General features: G+C 40.6%; 1 protein-coding gene and 1 long non-coding RNA gene across 6 annotated transcripts in view; one reads left to right on the top strand and one right to left on the bottom strand.

Moving 5' to 3' along the window:
• The window catches only part of CYP7B1 (cytochrome P450 family 7 subfamily B member 1), a 126,547-nt gene extending 104,539 nt beyond the window's left edge, over nt 1-22,008 (top strand). For all 5 annotated transcript variants that reach the window (XM_068932610.1, XM_009673499.2, XM_009673505.2 and 2 more), the window contains exons 3-6: nt 4,765-5,361; nt 5,805-6,011; nt 12,310-12,488; nt 16,519-22,008. In XM_068932610.1, the coding sequence (XP_068788711.1) occupies nt 4,765-5,361; nt 5,805-6,011; nt 12,310-12,488; nt 16,519-16,815 (1,280 nt within the window). In that variant the 3' untranslated portion in view covers nt 16,816-22,008. The remainder of the gene's footprint in view (nt 1-4,764; nt 5,362-5,804; nt 6,012-12,309; nt 12,489-16,518) is intronic.
• Nucleotides 1-25,828, bottom strand: LOC104143161 (uncharacterized). The gene is made up of 3 exons (XR_693858.2): nt 25,763-25,828; nt 7,247-7,394; nt 1-4,322 (listed from the first exon to the last, which is right to left on the bottom strand). It is a non-coding gene; the product is annotated as an uncharacterized lncRNA (long non-coding RNA).
• Nucleotides 25,829-26,808: the final 980 nt, after the last annotated feature.

Consider the following 26,808-nt stretch of genomic DNA (forward strand, 5'->3'; position numbering starts at 1 on the left):
TGAGAAAGCTGTCGCTGATAAAGAGTGAGATAAACGGAGTGAGTTATTGACATCATTTCAGCCTTATATGGGGAAATCTTTGATTTTGTGAATTTGTCGTATCAGAGATGATAGTATTTTAAATTTACTTTTGGATATATTCACTTCAGTATAAAAATATTGACCATCAAGACTTCACCAAGGCGAAACAGTTTCCCATCCACAACTCAAAAAAAAAGGAGAAAAAGCTTAGTACCTCATATTATGTCCCGATACCAAGACATACAGGATTTCTAGATGTCTTAATGATTTGACAAAGACAATGTTTGTATGTGCAGCAAACATAACATAGCCTGTTGTATATGTACTATCATTACTTCACCCCCCTGGTGAGTAACTAGAGGTCTTGTCAAAAAATTCTATCAATATATATTGTTCTAATTATTGGTTCTCAAACTAGTTCATTTGGAAAATGTGGAACGATGCTTGGAGTTTCTGGCTTTGCCCCGTACCGGTAATGCGATTTCGCTGATTGTACTTTCCCATGTGATGAGCAAATGATTGTCATACCTAAAAGTTACAAGGGACATGGATGTCATCTTAATAAAGAAATTAAAAAGCACATCTTTCTATGAGAAACAATGTAAATTCCTGACCTGTCGTAGAAAATAGTTCTCTAATTGGTTTTGTGTGGTGGTGCAGCAGAATCGTTTTCCCCAGACGTCATACCGGCGAAGCACTACTGTACATCATTGTCAGCAGTTCAGCAGAATCTTCCTAATAAGAGGACGATTACGTAAATGTGATAGTCTTCAAAAAAAAAAAAAAAGAAAGGAAGGAAAAGAAAAAGAAAGAAAGAAAAGGAAAAGAGGGGAGAGAGAGGGAGTGCGTGTTGTTCTTAGGTGATAGTACTTCCAAACCCAACCTTTCTACTTGTTAAGGACCAGCAACATATAGGCAGCCAGCTAGGTAAGAACTTAAAGAACTTGAACAGTTTTTTCATTCTTTCTCAGCATAAAACTTCATTTCTTTCTCCTGATATATTGCTAGGAATGATGCTGCATTTTACCACACTATCTATGAGACTAAGTAAGTCCACTTTTTAATAAAATAGTCTGTCTTACACTTTTTTTGCTAAACACGTTTCATGATAATAAGTAATGCTAATAAGTCATGATAATAAGTCATTCCTTTTTTTTAATCATAATATACCTACAGTAACATATCACATTTTTCTGTCTTAGGCAAAAAGTAATTTACATTAACTCCTTACAAAGCTGAAGTCTGCTGCAAGCATTACTGAAATTACATCTATCATTATATGCCATACGAAATGCTTGTCTTTCATCATTAACATTAAAAAGATCTAGAATGCATTATTAGAGTAATTCCTTTACTATCATACAAATACTAGGTTCTGTGCTAGGATTTACCAAAGTGGACAGTTTTCATATTTTCCACATCAATCTTGTATTTCTAGGAGGCTGTGTAAACTAAATGGAGATAATCAGGATATTTGCAGCATGGTTGTAAGGCAAATTGAAGGATTGGAAAAGGAAGTGTAAGTTGTCTGTATCCATACTGAAAAAAATCAAAGCACTTTTTATAGAAACGAGTATAGATCTACTATTTTGACTTATTTCTATGGTATTAAATATGATAGCTCAGTACAGTAAACAGGGTTTTGAAGTGTGACATTTCTATATGGGCATATCTACCTGCTTTTTCTTTACAGAGGGACTTTTTCTTTCCAAGAGGGAAAGGCTTGGTTTCTCTATAAACAGTTTCAATATTTAAAGTTTCCTGATTTGGAGAGCTTATGATCTGCCTCAAGTTTGGGTTGATTTGGCAATTTACCTTTACCTACAGTCAGATAGAAACTCACGAGCATCAAGATTTTGGTTTGTTTCAGAGAAGACTACTTTTAAGAGTTAGTTCCTGGGATCAGCTGCAATGGAAAGTCATGAGGGGAAGCTGCGTTTTAAAACGCTGAATAATAACTGGAAAATTTAGGAAATACTTGCATTTATCTTTTACTGGAAAGTGGCATAGCTGTGTGGGGCCTCTGTGTGCACCTGTGATTGTGATTGCTAAAGGCTGCCCTTCCTACTCTTACAATACAACTTTCTAACTGCAATTAATTAGTCTAGGTTGGTCTTTTTCTACTTAAGAGAATTGAAATTAGGTTCTCTGGGAGAAACGAGCTGCCTTTGTTATAGAAAGGTTCAACTTTTCTGACTATATAGACATTTAATAAATGCAGTAATAAAGGTATTTTGTTTTATGTGTATATATACACTGTTGACCTGCAGTGATGTGGTCTGGAGGCTGAATTCGTTCCACAAAATGAATTACATTCTGGTACATACTTACTTTTTACTCACAGGAACCTGATGAGAATAATAAAAATTGTGACCTGGGGTATTCTTGTTTATCAGAGGTTTTCTTTTCCAAAGTTTGTAATTGTGCTATCATAAAGTGAGTTTTGATTAAAATTATTATTAAAATAGTTTGTATGTCTGAAAACTCGTTTTCTGGAAATCATTTTCTTACTTAAAAATGATAAGAATTGATGTGCGTTTGCTAAGTGTCTGATTAAAGATCACAAAGAAACTCATATTTTGCATCAGAAATAAGCAGATGGTGGACAGATGGTTTAAATTAATATTAATTAAAAATCTTAACTTAAATTGTTTACCCTGTAAACGCAAAGTTAGGGAGCCAGCTTTCATCTTTAGGGTTAATAACACTCCAAATCTATTTATTAAAAATTGCTCCAATGGGCGTTCTTTCCAAGCTTTGATCACAAAGATGGTAGTCTCAATAAAGAGCATGAAAGTGTGTGAAAGCTGGAGGGAGAGGAGTGCAAAAAGAGAGCAATTCTAGGACTCTAGCAAAGACGTGGAAAGATCCTGCAGCAGTTGAGACCAAAAAATTTCTATCAGTCTCTGTGATTTGGGAAGGAAGAAATGGTCAGAAAAGAGGACTGGGAACTGAGGATCTCAGGTTTAGCTCTTTGCTCTGCCAATTTCTTGCTGTATATATTCTTAAAAAAAATATTTATGTCTATGGTTTTTTTGTTACAGTAAAGCAAACTCTACGAGTAGCTTAAAAAAATCTCAGACACTGTTGACAAAAAAGGGGGTCGAATTCTGTCTTAATTTGTGTTTCCTTACTGATTCATTGGGATTGCAGTGGATGTAATCAGGGCGAAAATTATGCCAGCTGGTTATTGCAAAGAAAGTCCAGAATGCGCCCATATTTATCACAGAGCAGTGTGAGTGTATACAAGTCAGAACAGGGAATAACTATGATAATTCAAATATCACTATATGGTAACCATGGATACTTGTTGACATTTTTAGTGGTAGTGACTACTTTATCTCAGGACATCTGTCACAGAGCCAAATTTGGTCCTAGTTAAGCATATAGTGTTCCCATTAAAATCAGAGGAGATTTTGTCCCTTTAGTGAGACAGAATTAGACTGTGAGTGCTGTAAGCTTTGATATTTTTCCGGGTTTATAGCTAGGATATTCCACAGAGTATGTGTACATTTTGATGGGTATCCTTTTTCCCTAATGTGCCTGTCCACCAGTTAAGAATCAGGAAGTCTAAATTTAGGCTTAACATGGGAATCATCTATAAAGACTTAAGATTTAGTTATGCTTTAGGAGTATTAACATTTTGATTCATGATAGTTCACCAAAATGCGCTTTATTATTAGTTGACTTAAAGCTTGGGGGGAAACCGCAGAATTTTTCTTGCATGGGCAACTTTAAAAGGCGTCAAACTGGATGTAATTCTGTTCCTTTGTGCACGCAGCTGAAGGTAGTACTACGCTATGTGATTAAGCACAGCAGGAAGCATAGGAAGTTGTCAGTGCATTCTGACACAGTGCATGACAGTGCTAGGGGAGGGTGTACCCCAAAGCAGGACACGTTTTAAAAACAATAGCCGACTCCATTGTAAGCTATGGCTTCCAAATCAGATCTGGGGGTATTCATTTTACAAATTCTTGATAAAAAGGTAGCAGAACTTCAGGAAAAAAGTAGTCCTGAGAGGGTCTTTAAATGCTGGGGGGTTGCAGGGTGAGTCACATAACAAGGGCTCCTCCAGCGGAGAGGCTGTATGTTGCTGGAGTCCCGTGCTTGTCCAAAATGCTGCTGACTACAGCAGGCTCTGGAACGAGCTCAACGTCCCGTTGAAGCTGTAACCAGCTGCCCTTGCCCGCTGGGTCTCTGTGTCATCTGCTCCACAAGAGGCTACCTAGGAAACGTGCTTCCACTGCCGTCCGTCCCTTTCGGTTCCCTCTGGTCAGGTGAAATGGGTGTGTTTCTTCCTGCTATTAAAAAAATACAGTTTTCAAATGGTGCTGTGACTCCATATTTATTTTCAGGAGTTACACCAGTTTATTAAATGCTTTATTCCAGAGAGACATAATTACAGGTCACCCACTGTTGTCAAAAACAGTAGATGAGTCTACACTGGAATGGCTTCGTGCTGTTTTTAGAAGAGCCATAGAAACGTACAGAGGTAAAATCTGCATCCCGACAGAAGGAATCAATGTTGTCTCTTTTCCAAGGCAAAATAAAATGTGCTACATATTAGGTTTTTCTTCCTTTTTTTGTTTTAATGCAGATTTCTTTACAAATCTTTGCTTTCGGAATTTTCTGTGTGTTTAGTACGTGGCACAGACATCGGCTATGTGTAATTTTTATTACTTCTGAAAACGTCACCAGATTACAAAAGTGCTTGTGTCTGTTTTTTTCTTTTCTTCTATTCAGGTAGATATATTACCTTTATCATGGACCCATTTCAATATGTCTATGTCATCCGAAATAGCAAGCAACTTGAATTCCATGAATTTGCTAATAAAATGGCTTCCAAAACTTTTGACTACCCAGCCCTGTCTAAAGCCAAATTCCCAGATCTTAAAGAAAACCTACATAGAATCTACCAGTATCTACAAGGCAAGCCTTTGGATATAATTTCTGACCACATGATGAAAAATCTCCAGGATATATTTGAATGGAAATGCTCACAAGCAACAGATTGGGAAACAGAAAAAATGTACAAATTCTGCTGCTCTGTAATGTTTGAAGCCAGTTTTGTAACACTATATGGAAGAGTTCCTGCTGCAGATGGCCACAAAGTTATTAGTGAAATCAGAGACAAATTTATCAAGTTTGATGCCAGCTTTCCCTATTTAGCTGCAAACATACCAATTGAGTTGCTAGGAGCTACCAAGAAGGTTCGGAAGGAGCTTATACATCATTTTTCACTTCAGAACATGACAAAATGGCTGGGAGGGTCAGAAGTGGTCCAAGCCAGACGAGATATATTTGAGAAATATGAGCTGCTCGGAGATTATGACAAAGCAGGTAGGAAACTTATGAATGATTGCTTGTCTAAAATAAAATAATTTACTATAGACCTTTGAAATAAAAAGGCAAAATGGCGACCTTGAAATTTTTTTATGTTCTTTCTAATTGGCTAATGATAAAATGTTTTACTCTGAAACAACCCTCTATGATAATTGATTTTTTTTTTGTGCTGAGGTGGTAAAACAAGATACTTAATGGTGATAATGAGGAAGATTATAACTGAGCTGCATTTACTCCCCTTATTCCCCCCACCCCCCCGACATTACATTTCAAACTATTCTCATTAAGCAGAAAATTAGACTTCAGAAGCCTATTGGTCCTCATTAGCATTCACTGATCCTTGGCTGGGTCTGTGTCCTAACATCTTTTAATTAGCACACTGCAAATCTAATCAGTGTAATAAACGCTATTAATCTTCCTTTTCACTTATTTTCTCCCAGCACATCATTTTGCCTTCCTGTGGGCCTCTGTGGGAAACACGATTCCAGCTACATTCTGGGCCATGTATTATCTTCTGCGGCACCCAGAAGCTCTTGCAGCGGTGCGTGACGAGATTGACCATTTGCTGCAGTCAACAGGTCAAAAGAGAGGGCCTACGTATAACATCCACCTCACCAGAGAACAATTGGACAACCTGGTCTACCTAGGTAATTTATTTTTATCTGTTATGAAGAAAAGAGGGTCTCTCCCTGCAAACTCAGTTTATCACTCATTTCTGTTTACTGAGAAGGTGGAGGACACAGCTGCCTAATTGACATAATAACACCCATTTACATCAATTATAAATTATGTAGTTTATAGCTGTAGATACTCTCATTGCATGTAAACATTAAAGCCTAGGTAATTAACTATGCAAGGTATGCAAAAGGCTAAATCGAAGCTTTGCAATAATTTGAAAAAAAGTTGATGCCTATTAAGTTGTTTGATTCTGAGCATCTGCCGAAGTGTTAATGCATTTCAAATACTTCTATATGGTGCTGCCAAGAAAGACCCTTCCTGAAATTAAAGTAACTGCAAATTTTAACTGCAAATATAATTTTTTCACAAGCAGTTCCTTTCCATTTCTGTCTTAACAAAACCAAAACACTTTTAAAGCAGGCTTCAGTTTAGCTATGTCTCTGAACTAAACGTAGGAAGGTAAAGCTTTACAGGTTAGAAAATGTGCTTTCAATATTCACCAAACTACCTTAATTCAAAACAGAGAGCTCCAAATGAGAGCTTGGGCTTTCAATTCTAGATCAGTGGTTCAAATGGCCAGTTGCCATTAGAAGTTATTTTACCCAGGAGCTGGATAGGCCTTCACAGCATCAGTTGATGGTTTCGTTTTATTTCTTAGTGCGCAGGCAATGGCAAAATGAACACTAAAATTAGACTAGGTAAGGAGAGAGGACAATTTTCATAGATATTCCTAGCAGGTAGGTACCTAACCTTTAAGCCTCTGAAAATATCCGTAGGTAATATTAGCAGGATAGACAACAGCTGAATGAAAACATAAAGGCTGCAGATTCGTTCTATTTTGAATAATAAAGCCAGCCTCCTGTTAGGACTGAGCTCATGTCTACATGTTTGCTAGCTCGTGGCCTGAACTGACGTCCCACTCTTAAAGGCAGCTGCGTCAAGACAGAGCAGTGGAGCAGTACAGAGACGCTGCTCTACGGTGGCTGCTTTGGATATAAATAATAACGGTTATTCTCCAGGAATGTCTAACGTGATATATGTATCAAGACCTTTGTGTTCAAATTTGAATTGATTATCATAACACAGCTCTAACTAATGCTGGTTACTTTTTGTTAGAGCATTAGTGTTTATCCTACAGTCCTATAGTGTGAGTCTAGTAACCTGGTTTCATCTTGAGTCACAACTGTTTTTGGTGAAGATTTACCTCTAATTGACAGAGAATGCTTTTGATGATGGGGAAGATATCTGGCGACAAGGACACTTCTTAAGAATAACATGATATTCTAAGTATTTATGGTGCTTTTTAGCACCTCACTCAAGTAAAGTGACTTCACATCCAAGTTAGTAGCCACCTGGAAATAATAAAAAAGAAAGTGTTACCAGCAAAAGAAAAAGATCATTAAGAAGATCAAGAGCAAATTTATTTTGTATTTGGAGACAGAAATGGGAGTGGCAAGGAAAAAAAAAAAAACAAAAAGCCCCCCAGAAACATAGGCATGAGGAAAATGAAAGCATACATGAGTCCGAGATGTCCATTTTTCAGGTTTAAAATGTTGTTTAGCTTTTTAAAAGTGATGCAGTATGACAAGGAATTTGTGAGGTGACTATTTCATTATTTGTATCCAGTGCTATTAAGGTATCAAACAAGTCAAAGTACCTTACTAAAACCATCTGGTGCAAAATGGTATGAAGTGAACAGTTTAAAACATTAACCGTGTCATCCCCCTGATGCTCCTTGAACTCTTAAAGTACCCTGTAAATTTTTGATTTATGTGTTGAGGGGAAAGTGCCATATTCTACCTTAAAATATTCTTTTAGCACTTTTGCTAAGTTTTATAATTGCATTGAAGTGAATGTGATGTGAACAGAAGCTAGATTTCAATTTTTCTAGCACTTAAGTCATAAAGGACTGGATACTATCCCATAAAAAAAAAATAGAAAAAAATATGTACCATAAGTGAATTAAATTCATTCTTCAGTGAAAAGGGATGTTTTGTTAATGGATAGATAGGAGGGACAAAGGTCCAGGTTGTACTGCTTGAACATCAAACATTCCCAGTATCGGCACTTGCAGTTTGTGTGAAAAAAGAACATTTTGGGTGACCACTGCCTTTGCACTAATAGCGTTCTAACCAAAACGTGTGAGAATGAGCTTTTCATCTTTCTTCTCCGCCTCTACCAACCCAGAGCATGCAAAAGTGGGAATTTGTGTCCCTGCTCTTGAGTAAGACAGACCAGGTGGGATTCTTGTATGTTTATCACCTTGTCATCTCATTCTCCTGTTTTAAGTGCTCTGATTCTCCGTCCTCTTTTTGGCCAACTCTAACAAGAGCCTTTTTTTGGATTCCTCATGCTTTGGAGAACAAGCAAGAATTGCTAAAAAGCCTTTCTCAAGAAGTAGCATTGTTATTGTGATCAGATTCTTTTGGTCTAGGGAACAACATGTCCTGATTTACTTCTAAATTCAAAGTACAGGTGTATGACTAAAAAAAATAAAACCCTTTCAACCCACAACAATTACTGGCTCTTTTCACAAAACTGTGGCCCCGATTATTTTTTTTTCCCTATGGCATTTCTAGGGCAGCACTTTTTTTGTTCTATCTACGTAAGACTTTTTCAGAAACCAAAACAGACTTACTTGTGTGAGCAGAGTAACATATATTGTTGGTCGTTAAGACTTGCAGTGGAGCTCTAACATGGTAAACGGTACATGAGAATGGTCTGTCAGTTTTATGGCTATAATGGAAATGCAAAAGGTAAAGCAGAAATATACTTAGTGTGTGTTTAATTCTCGGCGTGATTGGTTAGTTTGTTTGTTTAATATTAGTTCATTCATTTAGATTGTGAAGTATTCTTGCCTCAGGTCATTGCTGAATTCCAGATATTTCCTGCAAAAACAGCGCAGCTTGAAAAACCATTTCATATACATGAAAAGGTAGAAACCCCAAAAGAGCTTAATACAGAGGATGTAATTGTAGCACAAATGGTAAGCATTCCAGTTGCTGCTTGGTTTGGAAATAAATGGCTATATTTTCCTGGAATGGGCTGGGCAGTACCATTTAGTTCTTAGTAAGATGCAAATATACTTGTTTGGGATTGTCATTTATGTTGGCACACCAGGATGCATGTGGTTAAATGACCCCCCCTAAATCTTTGCATTCTCAGTAGCTATTTTCCTATAATACACTCTAATAATTATAGTACCGTATTACCTGCTATGTGTTAGTATAAAATTAACAATCCATTATGCACAATAAGTTTTATAAAACATTTACAGATAGAGATCATGTTTAATTAAAATTAACTTGCCTATGAAAGCCAAATACACTTACGATTCACAATGACCTTTTATTACCTGCAGTCCCTTGTTTTGGCTGGATGATTGACAGCTTGCTGTTTGGCTACCATGTTGTATTTCAGCTGACAAGACTTTTCATTTTAACTCAATTTGCCTGCCTATCACAAGCTGGTGGCAGGCCAGGCTCAAGTCACCCAGCTTTGCCTCAGCAGCTTGCTCTATTTCTCATTAGTACGCATTTATTCAGTGGAAATTGGAAGACAAATGCTTGAAGGCATGTGAACTAAGTATAGCAAATTAGGGTTTAAAGACTGAATATTTATAAGTATATTGAAACAGTTTTTAAAAAAATCTAGAATGAATTGGAAGCTGAGTGCTAGCGTTAGTATAAGAGAAATGAAGAGAGAAGTGGGAGGATTCTAAGAATAACAATACTATCTTTCTCTCCCTTTTTTTTTTCCCTCTCTCTCTCTCCAAAATATGTAAAATCTCTCTGACAACACCTTATCAAACAACAGCCTGGCTTCTTTATGTAGCGCTTGTACAGTGAAGTTTAGCATCTCATGTGTGTAAGAAGGGGGGAAAAAAAATGAGGGTCATGTTCATTTGCTGCTTGGTTATCCCTTGGTATGCTTTAAATTGCCTTGTTTGTTCGGCACTAGCACAGAAACAGATGTTGCTCTACCGTGCTGGATAATTTACTGTACCTCATGGTGCAGAATGGAAGGCCTCCCAAGCTACCCAGCTGGTCTGTCAGCAGCAATGGCTGGTGTCTGCTGAACTATGACAACTGCAAGTAAAGGCTGCAGTTTTATTGTGCAGTTGTCATCCTTCTCGATGCACAGCTCCAGCGTTTGTACGGCGTTTGTAGAAAGCTGGCTGTCTATTTTTTTAATGTTCGCCTGCAAACCCGTAGAAGCGCCATTCTCCTTTGTTGATCATAATGTGACTCATTACTTTTGTCATCTAATGATTATCGGCATGATCGCTCAGAGCTAGAGCCAAGCTCGCCTTCCACACATAACTGGTACTGGAAGGTAAAACAGATTTGTCATTTACGATCTGACCGCTAAGCCACACTTTGTGCTCCATTATTGTGATTAACTTCTGCATAAGATATGCTTGCCCAATTGTCATTTGTGATACGACGGTGGGCACAGACTGCCATGCTTTCTGGGCGGACGTCAGCCGATGGCATGGGACTGCATCGCTCGTGTTGCTAAACGTAAACCTGCTCTTTCGCGGCCGCGGTTTAATAATTGTTTTTCGTTTCTTCTTTCCCCGCTCCTCCCCTTTCCTCACTGGATTTCTTGCGCGAATGGTGTTGCTACGTATGTCAGCCACCATTTTCGAATCGTGGGCTAATGCGGAGTCGTGAGCTGCATTTTTCGAAGGCTGGAGACAGCCGAAGAGTCGAGGCCGGACCCTTCTTTGTACCGTGTAAAGTTTTGTTGCCAGAGCGCTGCCAGTTGAAATCTATCGTGTCAGGTGCCTTGTGGCTATCCGCAGTAGAGGCCGTATTCTGGAACCAGAGTTCTTTTCTGGCTTCGTCACCAACAAGCCGATTTGACTCTGCCTGATTATAGTAACGAAGGCAGTCCAAAAGAATATGCACAGACTCACTGTACGTCACATTGAATCACAGCGCTGGCCACACAAAGCTGACCGCAGCCTCATTTCTTTAGACAAATGCACGCTTAAGGAAAAACCTCCTGCAAGAAAGCATCCAGTGCCACTTTATTTGCTATGCATGCTGCACCAGATTTAATTTTTAGTGAAAGAACGTTTGTTATTATCTTTTTCAGATGCATCTACACTGGGTAGCTACTGTCTCTGATAAAGTAACCTTTTGGGTGCGGGGGTTACGATGCCTTGCTGAACGCTTAGAGAAGGTTTATCTGATATCACAAAGCATAAATACAAACACAAATGGATTGTTATGTGAAAATGAAACCTATTTTAGGCCATTTTCACACTGATGATTAGAAGGAATCAAGTCACATGTAACAGCATCCATACACGCTGGTGGAAAAATAGTCAGTTTTGATTACAAAGTGAGAGATGCAGCCCTAGACAGGAGCTACATGCTGATATACATGCTATCAGAATGATTTATGCAAATTATGCATATTATTCCCAAAGGAATTCCTCCTCAAACTGCCAGGATAAATTGCCGGAAATTAGCCATAAAATCTGTCGTGCTAGGAGCAAAAGGTGAAGGCCACTGGGAAAGCAAGGACATTCAGCTTCTGGAGCCTTCCAGGATGTGATGGTGGAAATAGAAATAATCTTGCTTTCCCTAGTACTGAAAGAATTATGTTTTGTTTTCTCTTGGTCAATTAAAAGTGTCTTTCTCTCCTAAAATTACTAGGCAAATAATGAATTGTTTTCATTCACTCTGACCATAATAGACATTATCATTTGGCAATATAGCTCACTGAAAACAAAATAAATAAATTTAAAAATCTTCAGAATGACTACAGAACGAGGAAAATGCTTTTTCTAACGTATAGTCCTGCCATTGTATCCAACAGCTTTTGAAAGGCAAGCTAAATGGCTCCTTGGATGCTTTGATTGGTATTTGCTTGCAACCTCCAAAATATATGTAAATGCATAAAGTATTCGTGTCTTTTGATTGTGTTGTTTTCCACGTGATGCCTGAATAATGGCTTTCCACCCAAAATTCAGTACTGCCTACAGCCGACAAGATTTCTCAGAACTATCAGTGAGAATTACGTCGTAACGTTCAGAATTGCAAGTCCCCACCCCCTACCCCGCGGGATTGTTTATTACCTCCTCGTGGTGTCTGGTTTATGTTTTGTTTTGTTTGTGTTCCCTCCCCCCCCCTTTTTTTCCCCTTTAGCCTGCCTTGCTAAACCTGTCGAGATTCAGCAGCTGTAGCCACGTATAACTCCCAGTCATCTCCCATGTTTCTGATGCTTCCCCCCTCCGCTTTTGTTTAATCGCAGAGAGTGCCCTAAACGAGAGTTTACGAATGTGCTCGTCTTCCATGAACATTCGCATCAGCCAGGAGGATTTTGTTCTCAAGCTTGAAGGGGATCAGGAAGTCAGTTTGAGGAGAGGAGACTGGATAGCCCTTTACCCTCAGATTTTGCACATGGACCCTGAGGTCTATGAAGATCCTAAGGTAAACATTCAGCTGGTGCTACTCTTCCTACTTCAGGCACATTGCGGCAGCCAGGCCTTCTGTGATAGCTTTTTTTTTTTTTTTTTAATGCTGTTCCTTCTTGTGGAACAAATCTTCCTACTTTCAGATGTATTTTCTAGGGCCCTATAGGTCAAAGGATTCATGGCCTGAAGAGAGAAATATGGTGATGAGACTGACTGCCACTGCTTTCAAAGGAATTGACAATTGCACATTGACTACCATAAACTTTAGGCTAAATGTGGGTTTTGTTTGGCAGTGGATCATTTGATACCCAAGGAGGGCTGAATAATAGAAGGTGGTTTAAATAGCAAATAATGTGGGCCATTTAGCTAAGTGCCCCCAAAGCATCATTGACTCTCTGAAGCCCTATAATAGCAGTGTCTTACTTGAGCCGTATGCTTTTTCACCTCTCTTCATAGGGATTCACCCCTTCTTGGTCAATTAGGAGAGCGTTGTGAACTTGAGACTGTAAAGCTGTTGCTCTGCAGTGAAGCTCTGAGGGTAATAGTGTCATCTCCATGTATTTTTTTCTGAAGCTCGAGTTAATGAGTATCAAAGACTCAGAATTAATCCATCCTGCCTCAGCCTTAATACGGCTTCAGAAGTTCACCACCTGCATGCAAATTGAATAGTCCTAGTCTCTGGCAGGTTGTTCCGCAGGATTATTGTCCCCAGTCCAGGGTGCCGTATAGGAAGTGAGAGTGTATAAAATGGGGCAATTAAAGGCCTCCTCTGCCTGAGAGGTAAGAGTTTATACCTGAATCATTCCTCATCCCTATTTCTCTAAGCAAATAGCTGTCTCCCAAACGTACTGACTTCAGTACTTGTTACTTGAATCAAAAATGCATTTCAGATCGTAATTCTGCTTTGGAAAGTACATTGGCCTTGTTTACATGTTTATAGAAAATCCACGTTAGAGCCGTTCCTTCCTGAGGCTCTCCTTTTCAGTAATCTAAGGATAAAGATGTGCATATGGGGTTGCAGAGGAAAGACTAGATTGAAATGCCTCGTCAGTGCAGGATAGCATCTTGCTGCACAGGAATGCCCCTGGAGTCGGTGAGAGGAGGTGTGGAATGTGTAGGAGTTAGTAGGAGCTAAGCATAGTTGTAGGTATGAACACAGTAGCCACAAAAATGGAAATTACATCAAGTAGGGCTCAACAGTCTGTACCCCACCCAAAAAGGAAGACAGAGGTTATTGAGAAAATTAATGTTTTAAAAACATAATCCATATATTTGACAAATATTTGATTAATATTTTTGTTCTTAAAAAGAAACAAGTAACAAATAAGCTTTTTCTTATTTTATTCTTAACACTTTATTTTGGAGGACATTATTGATTGTCAAAAGTCCATCTGTTTGTTTAGGTCCTAGACCAAAAGCATCAGTGTGGTAACTGATCCACTTCCTTACTCAATAATTGTCAGAATATGTTAGCATATTTCTGTTGCTTGAATATATCTGCTTAGTATCAGCTCTGCTCCGCTTTCACAGTACAGCTTTAGTTCATATATTTTATCTTTTTGATAGTGAATGAGCAATCCACGCTTTGCAGAGTACATTGATTTCAGCACATGGGCCCTCTCGAAAAGTGGGGAAATCACTGTTCTGTTTGTTTCTTAAAATATGCAGTGTTCTTTCAACAATAACTACTGAGGATCAGATAGAGATGGAGATTGAATTTTTTGAAAGGTGCAGTCTTGAGCTTGTCATGTATTTACGGAAAACTTTCTTGGGAAAACAGGCAGCTTGGTGCGATAATTTTGTAGCAATGCTTTCATCCTGGGTACATAAATTTAGGTTTAAGCCATGTTCTGTTCTGGCACCATATTGTAAAAGTATAAGCAGATATTGGTGACCTCTTTCTTCACTCAAAGCCAAAATAAATGAGTCAACTTTCTGTAAAGTGGGTAAGTGAACCTCTAAATCCTAACTAAATTTGCAGAACTCAGCAAGTGAATTCTGTAGTTCCCATACAATGAATTATCTGTGCAGGAAGCGCTACGTGTTGGCTTCCCAAACAAAGCTGAATACAAGACATGGCAAAGGTAGATTTATGCCAGTCATATGAGACTGCTTGATTTCCATAATACTCTTAACAGGCCATCCACTCAGACCTTTGCCTCCTGTTCTTGCTCAGTGTCTCTTCACCTTTTCCCCACCACCATCCACATTCTGCTTTCCACAGAGGCCTCTGTGAATGCCTGAAAGTTCATTTGTTGTCAGAAGTAAGTCTTTCTTTAAAAGCCAGCTCCCTGGTTAAGCAAAAAATAGCAAGTCCTGCTGATTTTGATGACAAAAGCATGGGTTTGATGTGACTGTTATCATTGGCTCCATTCTTATGTCATACTTTTTTCTGCTTTTCAAGTTTCTTAGACAGCAGATTTTTTTTAAATCAATTTCAGCTTTCAGATGACTCGTAAGAATCCAAGAAAGCATAAGGTTTGGTCCAGGATGTGTATCATATCGAAGTCCTTAGCAGCTCCAGACACCAGGAATGCACCTTCTGGAAATGTTCCAGTGAAGTGAAGAGCTCATTTTAAAGCTATTACAGTTCATATTTAGCACAGCTTTTATAGATCAGCAGGATTTAAATTTCAAAAAGTGAATCTTTTTTAAGGAAGAGATGATATTTTGGGTTTTCATTTGTTACTGTGTTACTTCACATGGAAGTTATAACTTACCAGGAAAAAAAAAAAAAGACATGCTTCCTCTTGGCTGAAATGTTCAAAGAGGCTGAGAAGAATTGCTTCTCAGTGGAAACACACATGTATCCCCATTAACTTCATGGAAAATCCAAGCCTCTGCCATTTAGAGAAAAAAGCTCCTGATGTTCAACACAGCAAGTTACATCCCCTCCAGTGCACCTTGTACTTATTACCCTGTGAAATGAGTTCTCATAAGCCACCTCTCCTACCACTCTTTTCCTCGACAGCAAGACCTTCAGTGCAGGGTTTTCAGAGTCTTTAATACAGTAGGTAGATCATATGAGTGTGTCGTTTGAGGTTTTTTGGGGTTCTGTTTTGTTTTATTTTTTAATCAGTTGAGGTGGTTTCTTTTTGACTGACTTATTCCCAGCCAGCTCCAAATGGCTGGTGCTATAGCAGATGTATGCAAAGCAGGACAAATGCTAATGAGTGACCATAAGCAAGAAGTGTCTGTCATTTTTATTCAAAGCATGCAGGAGGATTTTATAAGTGGTTAATTTGCTGTTGACTGAGTGAGGATTGCCAGATCTCCTTCATTCAAAAACATGAATTATCTCTAAACAGTGATCCTGCTATTGGAAAATTATCAGAAAGGTGTTCAATATATGGAACCTAAGTTACAAGCACAACTTCAAGCCCTAAAAAACACACTCTTTATAATGGTCATTCACTAGCAATTGTCCTGCTCTGCACACAGCTTCCAGAGCAAACCATTTGAAGGTCACATGTGGCAAATTAAGCAGCAACCATCTCCAACTGGAGGGAAAATTGACTGCAAAGTATCAGGTCTGGTTTTTGAATAATCTGCACCACTGGGTGCAGAAGGATAGATTTTACTCTACCTTGCAAGAACAAGATAAGTGCAATGCGTTAATTTATTCCTAGACATTTGCAGACTTTGGCAGATTATTCTTATTCATGATGTATGTACCACACTGAGTGCATATGATGCTTTACAAGAAAATTGTCCTTCCACTAAGGTTCATTGTCCCTGCTACAAAGCGGTCAAAATCTAATTACAGTCAATACGGGCCAGACATTTAGTGGATGAGATGTGGAAGTTGAAGGAGCCTGATGTAAAAGAGCTAAGCTAAGTAAGTGAATTTAAGGAGTGTTGCAGGGAAGATAACGTGAGTTAATGAAACTTGAGGGAACCAACGAAAAAGGAGAAGCTGTCAGCTCCTTGTCTTGCTCTTTATCATATTTTCTGGGTTTTAGAAACATTAACATCACACAAACAGAGCCACTCATATGTAACTGTTTTGTTACATATTGTTCTCTCTCTCTCCCTTTTGTTTTCAGGAGTATAAGTTTGATCGTTACATAGAAAACGGCAAGAAGAAAACCACATTCTACAAAGCAGGAAGAAAACTGAAATATTTCCTAATGCCCTTTGGCTCTGGGATCAGCATGTGTCCAGGGAGGTTCCTTGCAATGAATGAGATGAAGATGTTTCTTTTCTTGCTTTTGGCTCATTTTGATGTAGAACTAGTGGAAAACAAAGCTGTCAGACTTGACAACAGTCGTATGGGCCTTGGTATCCTTCTGCCAAATGTTGATATTGCCTTTCGTTACAAGCTAAGGTCCTTAAGAAAGTGAGTGGCTGCCTATATGCCTTCCACTAATCTCAGTGTTTGCTCTGTTTCCTCACTCTACTTTATATTTTTTGGGAATGTTTGCTTTTTCCCTCTGTTTTCATCTCCTTCCTGTTTGTTTCTAAGGAGAAAAGCCCTTGAACTGGAGGTGAATGTCAGATGCTGGGACATGCAACCTCCACCTGTCCTGCCTGAGTTCATAGTGAGGTGAGATGACTAGAGCTGGGCTGCATAAATAGCCCGGTGTGCCTCCAAGAAGGATTCCTGAATTCTTGGGCATGAGTAGAGCAGGATTTACAGGGAGGCTGACCTCAAGCTGAATCCAGGCTGTATATATGGGAAACTTGGCTCAGCAGCTGTATCTTGGGAACCGCTTGGACTCCTTGGAAACTTGATAATTGAGGTACACTGCACAGATGTCCTTTGAGCCAAAAGGCTTTGTTCCTTAACAGGGTTCCCTCTCTTTAGTTTGAGAGGTCCCATATACTTACCGTCTGGATGCATCATCACTGCATCTGCTCAAAGAAACATAACAGCAAGAAAGGGGGAACTTAAAGTTCTGTATGGGTGACATATTCCCCATGTGACATATTCCCTGGAAGGAAAGGATTTCTAATAATTATCATCCTAACTTTCTATTTATCCTGCTCTCTTCATGGTCCTACGTGTCTTAGTCCTTAAATAGGAGATGCAGTGGAAGATGGGTGGGGGGATGATTTTCAGGAGTGTCTTACTAGGGACACATCTCTGGCTTCAGTGGTATGTACTGAGGGTGAAGGCTTTGTTGTTTGTGCAAAGCAAAGAAATTAAAATCTGTGATTTTTTTTCCTGTGGTCCATTAACGTCAGAGGGGAAGTTCTATTGATTTTAATGGACTCTAGATCAAGCCTAAATTACGTATTTTGGCTTTTGAGCCACAAAAGTGAACTCTTCAGGGAGAAAATATATGAGCCTGTTTGAAATGATGCTATCATCTCAAAAATTACCTTCTGTTTATCTTTATCTTACTGTTTTACTAGTAACACGTCTGTTTGTTAGTTTCTTCTGACAATTTCTTGTGTATGTTAGTTTTTCCAAAAAAGCAAAAGAATGACAGAGGTCTTTAAGGACAAGTGTGATTTCTAAAACTATTTTTAATGGTGTTTTAATGTGTCTAAGTTATCCATAGGCAGAGTAGTCTAGCCTCTGTTTGGAAACGGAATTATCTGCTTACAAATTGGAAAGTTATTTGCATCAGTGGTTCCTGTTGGAGATGACCTCTCCTAAGTCTTTAGTTCAACCTTCTTGATGGTTTAAGAGGGGAAAAAAGACAAACATAAAGGAATTTGAGTTAATTGGTGCTAATACAGGGTTTTAGTCATCTAAAAGCCAAATTGCCCTCCTCTTTCACAGTGAGCTAACTTGTGATTGACACTTTTTTCCTGGATTTTTTAATATATTTTAGAGTTATATTCTAAATAGTATTGCATAACCTAGACAATAAGCCTAAACGCAAGAAGATCTAAAGTCCTATAATACCGAATAACTGTCTCCACGTCAATTGTGTTACACTTCCTATTGATGCTTCATACCTTCTTCAAACATGTTCTTCTTTGGGGCCAAAATCTGACCAACTGAAAACCCTGGGCAGTCACAGAATTTAGCTGTGTATTGGCTGCGCAGCCTGCTTGACTGGGTGACAAAATCTTTTTTCATAAATGAATTTCCTAGTGTGTAGGCTGTAAGAAGATTTTTAGACCCTATCTCTGTTCCCAGCCATCGCTTCAGAGTCTAATGAGAATTCTCTTGCCTGTCCATTCTCAATATGCCAAGATGATAATTGTAATGGGAGAGTAGCTATGTCAGTGGGCTTTGTCCTGTGTTCCTAAGAATCCTCTGGTTTGGATGTGACAGCAAAATGTGTGCCCACATGGCCGGCTGCTGAGTAATAATGCTGTACATGAACAAGACTTCTCCTCATGCTCCCAAGTGTACAGTCATCAATCGTAGAAGTTAAACTGGAAGATGAATAGTTGCTGCAAGAGAAGGTTAGTTTAGCTAGCCAACCCTTAATCTAGTCTGTGCCAGGATTTGCATTTCTCTAAATAGCTAGCCAACCACAGAGGTGTTGCAGAGGTGAACATAAATTCACGTTTGCCCTGTAGATGCTGAGTGAGTTGCTGGTTCATCTGGAGCTGCAGTACCCAAAGGCATTGGGGAAAATTCTCAGTGCTTGTCAAACAAGTCATTAAAAAGATCACCTTTTCCAGGATTGCATTGCTTGCGCTGCTGCCTTTTTGGCATACTGTGCATTGGTGTTGTCAGAGACATGGTGCTCAAAAAAAGCCCCTGGCACTCTGCTCAGTGCAAAAGACAACAGACCTCAGAAAACTTTTGCCTGACATGTCTCTACCCAGTGGTAATAGCTAGTTTTGAGAACGACACGCTGAAATTCCCTGTTCCTCAGTCTTACATTTCTTTTAAAACGGGAAATCTTACTAATCTCTAAAGCACTTGATGGCCTATGGATGGAAACTGCTACGTGCATACTAAGGATTAGAACTATTGATTATTATTTGTGTCTAAGACTGTTCAGTTATTCGTGTAAAGCACATTCACTAAATAAGCGTCAGTAGAAAGGCTTTCAGAAATTGCCACAGCTGCATTCCAAGACCTCAGAGGAGAAAACTGTGCTTTTGTGAGATATGTTGGATAAGCATTTTCTCTTCATATATAATATCAATAATGTCTCCAGTGTTGGAGTATACTTACATTAAATGGGCTTTGCAGTTGATTAAGTGCCTTAACTTTGGTTCAACATTTATTCAGCAGCAAAACCTGATTATTGCTTTGTGCCGTAGAATAAAAATCTGTTTTTATAGAAAGATTCTTATATTCAAGTTAGTTACTGCTGCAGTTACTCTGTAGGTAAGTACATGAGCTATTCTCTACTCAGCCATAGCTCACAATCCAGTTTGGACATTAGAATTTGTTTTATTGAGAGGAAACATTGATATCATTACCCTGTTGACTGTAGTACATTAATTGCTTAAGTGTAAGCTGTAAAATGTCTCATACCACAGTTATGATAAATCTTTTTTTGGCATCCAACTTTGAAACAAACCTGAAGCAACTGTGAAAATAACAGTAGGTATTTGTTTTAAACATAAGACTTTTTTTTTTGTATTTTTATTCTATTTTTAGGATTTCGAATTAGAATATCACAGGCTGCTGCATAATTGGGTAGGACATAATGGGACTCTGCCAGAAGTGCATGCAAATCATTAGTAATTTCAGATTAATTGCTGATCGGTTTGTATAGTATCTATTTTGAAATTAAAAGAAGAACTAGATTATCTCCAAACCAGCAAATTCAGTCTGTAGGCACACATCCATTTAGGAAAAGTGTCAGAAGCTTTACAAGGGTTTGAAGGAAAACTCCACGAGGGCACTTAAAGGTCTTCCATTGGGACTGGAGAGCACTCTTCACAACACAAGAGAGAAAACTGGGCTGGGGATCGAGTTGGTTGCCTTTACTTTCCCCCTTCCCCCAGGAACCAGATTAGTCAAACTTTCAACAAAGCAGGACCTGCACAGCTTGTCCTAGAACTGTACCCCTAGTAACCTGTGCTGCATCAAGAACCTAAGAAATGTCCTGGTAGATTACTTTTCCTACCAACCAATGCTGCCAGCATCACTAAGTTAGGGTCTGCCTATCTTAGCATACTCTACCTGCAGTAGAGTAAGCCTCACTCTCCCTTAAAAGGCATGTGTGTGAGAGCAGAAAAGAGGAAATGGTGGGACCGGGTTTTCTTCCGGATCATCTACTTGGCAGCAGAGTAGGTGACTCATTTGGAGTCAGCAGCTGCTCTGACCAGGGATGAGTCCGTGCCGGGGGAGCAGGGAGTGAAAGGCCTGTGGTTCTGGTATCCTGCTCCGCCAACCGAAGCAGCGCAATGGCATGAGCAGGCCCGTCCCTGCAGGTCCCAGCTGGAGCCAAGCTGGCTGGAACTTACTGCACAGAAGTGGAGTGCCGTGTCTGTAGGTTTGTTTCATCACGTAGGCAGCAATGTGATTTTGGATGGTGCCCTCTGAACCCAGGAGTGACAAGCTCTTTGCATCTGTCACCAGGGCACTCAAGTGGCCAGATCATCTAAGTAGAGACTTTAGTGCAGTTTGCAAGCTGCCACCGCTGCTACGGGGGTGGATTGGCAGAAGAGAGTCAGGCCTTTTGCTTCCTCGTCGCTCCTTTGAGCTTCAGAAGCGGGAGCTCCCTGCAAGCCCAGCAGTGCTGGGCTGTTTCATTGGCAAACGGGGCAGGCGTAGCCTGTGCCGTTTCATGGGTGAGCCTGGAGGAGGATGGGGCTGTCCGTTGAATTCCTCAGTTACTCCTCTAGTGAAATGGTGCATTAACTGATCAGCTTTAAAAAACTTGGCTGGTCAGTACCAGCCTCTCACAGTAAGCTGTTACTACCTATGTCTATAATGGTATTTTCTTGTGCTATTACAAAAAAAAAAAAAATTCACCTTTTTTCTGATATAGGATTGCTGTGCTAAGCCAGTGCAGCCCTTTAGAGAACCTGAAAAGACATTTTAAGTGAATTCCGTATGAACTAATGTGAATGCTAAAATGTGATTTTTTTTTTAATTTTAATTTGCAGATTGTATGTGCTCCATTTTGATTCTGGTGTTTGATACTGCTGTAAGCTATTGTAAACTGTCTTTTATCAAACTGTTAGACTACTCAAAGGATCATATTAATCTACATGTACCTGTTCACGACTCAGACTTCCCCATCTGTCAGTATGTCCTAATGTACCAATACAAAACCACGTAAGAGATGTTGTTTAGCTTACAATTTTGAGCCAGTTGCATGTCACTGTTACCAGCATTGATATTTTTATGAGTAACTAGTGGCCTGTGAATTTCACTTGTAGAATTATAAATGATCTTTTATTTCTTTATCATTGAGCTTTCTGACATTCAAAAGATTGTGAATAACTCTCTTAACTGTGCAAACTGACATTATGTATATAGATGAACTATGGTTAGGTTCTCCTTTAATAGTTAATATCCATCATTAAGGCTCTTAGTTCAAATAAGGTATATTGTGAATTTCTGAGCAAGATTATTGAAACTTCAATTATTTTAGTAATCTAACATCTTAAGTGAATTTTGTATTTCAAAGACAAAATAAAATTGAATATATCTATTTTAATATTGAATGACTGTGCATCGTATTTTTCCTACCTTACGTTTACACTTTTCTTGCAGATTCACAACTATTCCTTTAATTTTTAAATGATTTATTCAGCATATGGCATTTTTGTGTTGCTTGAGCTTGGAAGGTATTTTTGTAAGGCAAAAAAGTCATTAATTCAGTATTGTCATGTACCAACTCCTTTGAATTTAGGAAATGATCAAGTCTGTTTTACCCTCACCAAACTGCAGCGCGTTCTTACCAGAGGAGCAAGAAAAGTGAGACTTCTGACATTCTTATGATATTATTCAAAATTAGTATGAAGATTTGACGTCCACCATTGATCTTCAAATATAATTCTTAGGCTTTACCTTCTCCTTTTGCAAGGAACTACAAGATATACTGCCTCGTGTAAAATGTTCTGTCCTCTTAGATGATTCATTTTAAAGAAGGGAAAATGAATGAAAATTGTTGCAATATGAAGCACTGCACCAGCAAAGCACAACTTAGGTTTTCTGAGTATCACTGTAGCTGCTGAATTCTGCCAGTACATATTTAATACGAAGGCTGTCCACTAAAGAGATCACTATTTCTTCATTCTTTCATGCAGAAAGATTTGTCAGGTATGTCTGTGAGGCTTGTTGAAGAAGCGTCTTAGAAAAGGTAAACCTGCAAATTTAACCTTGTAATTGCTTTAACCTTGTAATTGCTTTAACTCCAGATTATTTAGAAAGTTACTGAAGTTTATAAAAAGTCATGTTATTTGAGAAGTTTTCTTGAAGGGCACATTTTTTGAGTGAACTTTCCTTGATGGTCTGAAAGATAGCTTTCTGGGGAGATTAACAGTAGCTCCTAACACTGTATTTTATCTAATATTTGTTTTGACACTAGATGCTCTCTTGAAGTTATTTAAATTGCATTGTATTTTAACAGTACTTGAGACATCAATTTCTGCATGATGTGCTTAATTTATATGAATAGAGCTATTTAACTCTCAGAGCATAGAAAGTGAATTAGTTTTTTCTGTACATAACCTAAACCTGCCCATGCATCATGGCTGGTCATGTCCTGCTATCCACAGCACATCAGAAAATGATCTAATTACAAAAACTCCATATAAAACTGCAACTTGCAAAAACCATTATGATCCTTCAGTTAATGCATAAGTTTATAAATAGTAGTAAGTATGAAAAATGGTTGCTGCATATAAATAAGCATATAAAATACAAATTTGTGTATTTTAATTTGCAAGCAAAGAATTAAAATGTATTGGGATGCCTGTCAGTTAATCCTCAGTACTACATCTGTGTAGGTTTTGCTATGCAGCAGGCTTCCCTAGGATCTCAAGTACTGAGGTTGTGTGAATGCATCATTTGTAATAGCAGAAATGTGCTTGTCTTCGAAACTATTTACACCAATACAAACAGTTAAAATAAGCCTAAGCTTCACCTATTCCTGCTATGAGCATTGCGGTATTATAGCTTGCAGTATTTTGTTAAACTGACTTTGACACTAATGTTTTGGTTTGTATCTTTTTTCAAACAGCAATGAGAGTACAGCAAAGCTGGAAAAAAAAAGTATAGGTTCTGGGATAGAGCAACGTAAAAGACAGTAAGTCACCATGCCCCGTGGTGACTTTTGACAATACTTTTTTTTTTCTCAGTTCATCTTTCCAGCTATGTCTTTCCTCCAAATAGTTTAGTCGCTAGCCTCATGCAAGCAGCAAGTCTTTCCTCGTCTAATCCATTTCGTGAGCCAATGAGCTGACTGTCTTCGAACTGTATTTTTCAGTTGCCTTCCAAAAATGAAATCTTTATAGCAGAGTCTCACCACACAGGCGGCGCAGGTGACTGCCGCTCCTCGTCGCTGAAGGTGCGAGCCGCAGGAGTGGACGGGCATCAGCTGAGCCCCGCCGGGTTGGTGCCGCAGCAGGGCAGGTGCGCGGGGCTGCAGCCCCTCTGCGCTGCCGGCTGTAACGCTGCCGGCTGCGCCCCGGTGCTGCGCGCTTCCCCCGCTCCCTCCTCGGAGGGCTCCCAGCCCCTCGCACTCCCTACAAAAACCCGGGAGGGGGGAGGAGGAAGAAGACTCCTGCCGCCCCTTCCTGCAAGCAACTCGTGCCTGAAGGGATGCCGGAGTGGCACAAGGGGACAGGACCCCCCAGCAGGTTTCCTAACGGACCCGTCTCAGGCACTTGGCACTTTGTTCGGTGCAGGGAAGAAGGGTTACTCTGGAAAGGCGATTGTTTGCCCCTAATCCTCAATTATGAGGATTTTAAAATAGTATTAGAGGGGCAATCTGTTCTGCAACTTCTTGGAAGAAATAATTGTTGATTTAGATAAGCGCTGATCCCTTCAGTGTTTGATGAAGACGTTAATTTATGACTGTCTAGCAGTTTATGGCTGTCATTAGATTTTCAGCTTTGTCTCTGTTCGAAATGTATCTTTCTTTTTGTTTTAATCCGAGACAATTATGTAGGAAAACGGTTATGTTTGATCTAAAATGCATCATTTTGCCATAGCATTTCGAATTATTCACAGATCATAGTTCTTATATGTGCATGTATGAATTTAAAAATACAGCAGTAAAGTGCTTGAAACAGACCATAAATTTGCTTCATATTTTATTGCACGTCTCTGAATCAGGCTGAGCGGACAAGGGCAACTAGGGGCTTGGGGAAGGATTTAACCCTTCCAGAGGCTGGAGAACCAGCCAAGTTCCCCTTGCAAATCCCCTCCAAAGCGCTTCGGAGGGGGCGGCACGGTGACACGGAGCTGATGAGTGACTACGGGGAAATGAGGCTGGCTGCAGCCTTTTGCTCATTTAGCAGATGTCCCTTCTGCGATGTGACCGACGGCTAGGAGTTACCGTCGGCGCCCGAGTCACGCCCGGAGCCGAGGCCGGGGCAGGGGCAGCCGGCTCCTGCCTCCTCCTGTCCCGGGCCGGGGTAGTAGTACCCCGGAGCAGCGGGCAGGGATGAGACTGCATGAGCGACTTAACCCCTGCTGCACCTGAATAAGCAACGCTCAATATTTAGTAGGAAGGAGGAAGAGCCAGTGTTAAACCTCCGATGGGCTCCGCTAGCTCCAGAGCCCAGCAGCAGTCCGCCGGCAGTAGCCGAGGCACGGGCAGAAGCTCCCTGCTCCGGCAAGTCTGTCCGGCCTCTGCCGACAGGGAGGGAGGCAGCGGCGCCCGTCCGCGCCCGGCACCGGGGGGCAGCGCCCCGCCGAGCGGTAACGCGGTGCGCGGCGGCGGGGCGAGCCGCGGCGGAGGCGCGGAGCGCGGAGGCGGCCGGCCGGGCCGGGGGTCGGGGCCGGGCCGGGGGCCGGGGGTCGGGACTGAGCGGAGCGCGACTTCCCCAGAGTCCTGCCCCGCTGCGGCGAGGAGCTGCTCCGCCACTTGATTTCAATCTCAGTCGCCCTCCGGCCTATTGGCAGCGGGCGAAATCAAAGTTACAAATGATCTTGGAGAGAGTCAGCGGAGTCCTGGCTCATTTGTTTTACCCCCATCACCCCCCCCCCCCCAAAAAAAAAGTGTTAATTGCTGTAAAGTTTCCGAGCACGTGAATAATTTACTTTGACTGCTGCGTTTTAATTAAAAGCAAACTTATTTATGTTTCTGATGTTTATATTACGCGATTTAATTACGTTAGAGGCAGCGTCGCACTTTTTTCCCCTTCCACCCTAAATCACATTTTCATTAAAGGTTTTAATAAGAAAACTCACTTGACCACTATTCATTATCTAGTCCCCTCCATGCACACAAGTTCACTTACCCATTCATTTATTCACTTACTCATTCCAGCAGATCCGCTGCAACTGCTGCTAGCAGGGATGTGAACACTCATAATTATTTGTCAAAGTCTGGAAAGTGTATTATCCCTTCTTCTAGTGGTAATTAGTTACCATAGCATCTAATACGTAAATGTGCCCAGAGCACACCATTAACAGTTAAGCGGAGGATTCAATTTAACACATGATTATATCTTTCATAAGTCATTACATTAGGAAAGCCAATGTCACTCATGCTGGGACAATTTCAGGCTCAGAAGCGGGGTAAGGGGCCAGGGCCGGGGGAAGGGAGCTGTCCTGGCCGCAGAGGATAAGGGTGTGTTTGGAAGAGGCTGGTGGAGGTCTCGGTTTGGTGGGGCTGTAGGAAGACTCTCTTGTGAAGGGGGACATGTTCCTTTCTGGTGAAGCGATCTATCAGGCACTGAGAGGGGCGGGGGGGAGCCTCTCTCCTCCTCCTCCCCCCGGCACACACGGAGCTCGCACGAAGAGGCGTTTGCAGGACCTGCTCGGGGACCGGCCCAGCTCGCTCCGTGCCGAGCGCCAGCGACGCTGCTTGGTGCGGAGTAACGGGAGCGAGGCGCTGGGAGGGACAGCACCTCTAGCCTGCCCAGGACGCCCCCATCCACTCCCCCTCCGAAGAAAGCAAGGAGGGAGCAAGCGAGCATAAAGTCAAAGCCAGGAAGGCAGCAGTAAACACGAGCGAAAAGCATTTTCTTTCTTCCTTCTGTCTTCTTGTCGTCCCCCACTCTGTTAACTCACACTGGCTCAAGCCGAGCTCAGAGAAGAGACCGCTCCCTGGTAACGTCGCTCTGAAGAAGTGGGAGAAGAAGAAAAGAGGTTAACCGAAACCTCAGAGTTCAGCTCCTTAAGAGCAGTACTATAACTGGGAACGGCATGTGTAGCTCAGAGCCCGCTTTCATCCCAGCTGACCCGGTGGAAACGTCCCCGCGGCGAGCGGGGAGCTGGTGGCCCCGGCCCCTTCCCACGGCGGCTCCGCGGAGCGGCGCGGAAACGTGCGGGCCTCCGCCAG

Source organism: Struthio camelus, chromosome 2 (genome assembly GCF_040807025.1).
Source record: "Struthio camelus isolate bStrCam1 chromosome 2, bStrCam1.hap1, whole genome shotgun sequence".
Lineage (NCBI taxonomy): Eukaryota > Metazoa > Chordata > Aves > Struthioniformes > Struthionidae > Struthio > Struthio camelus.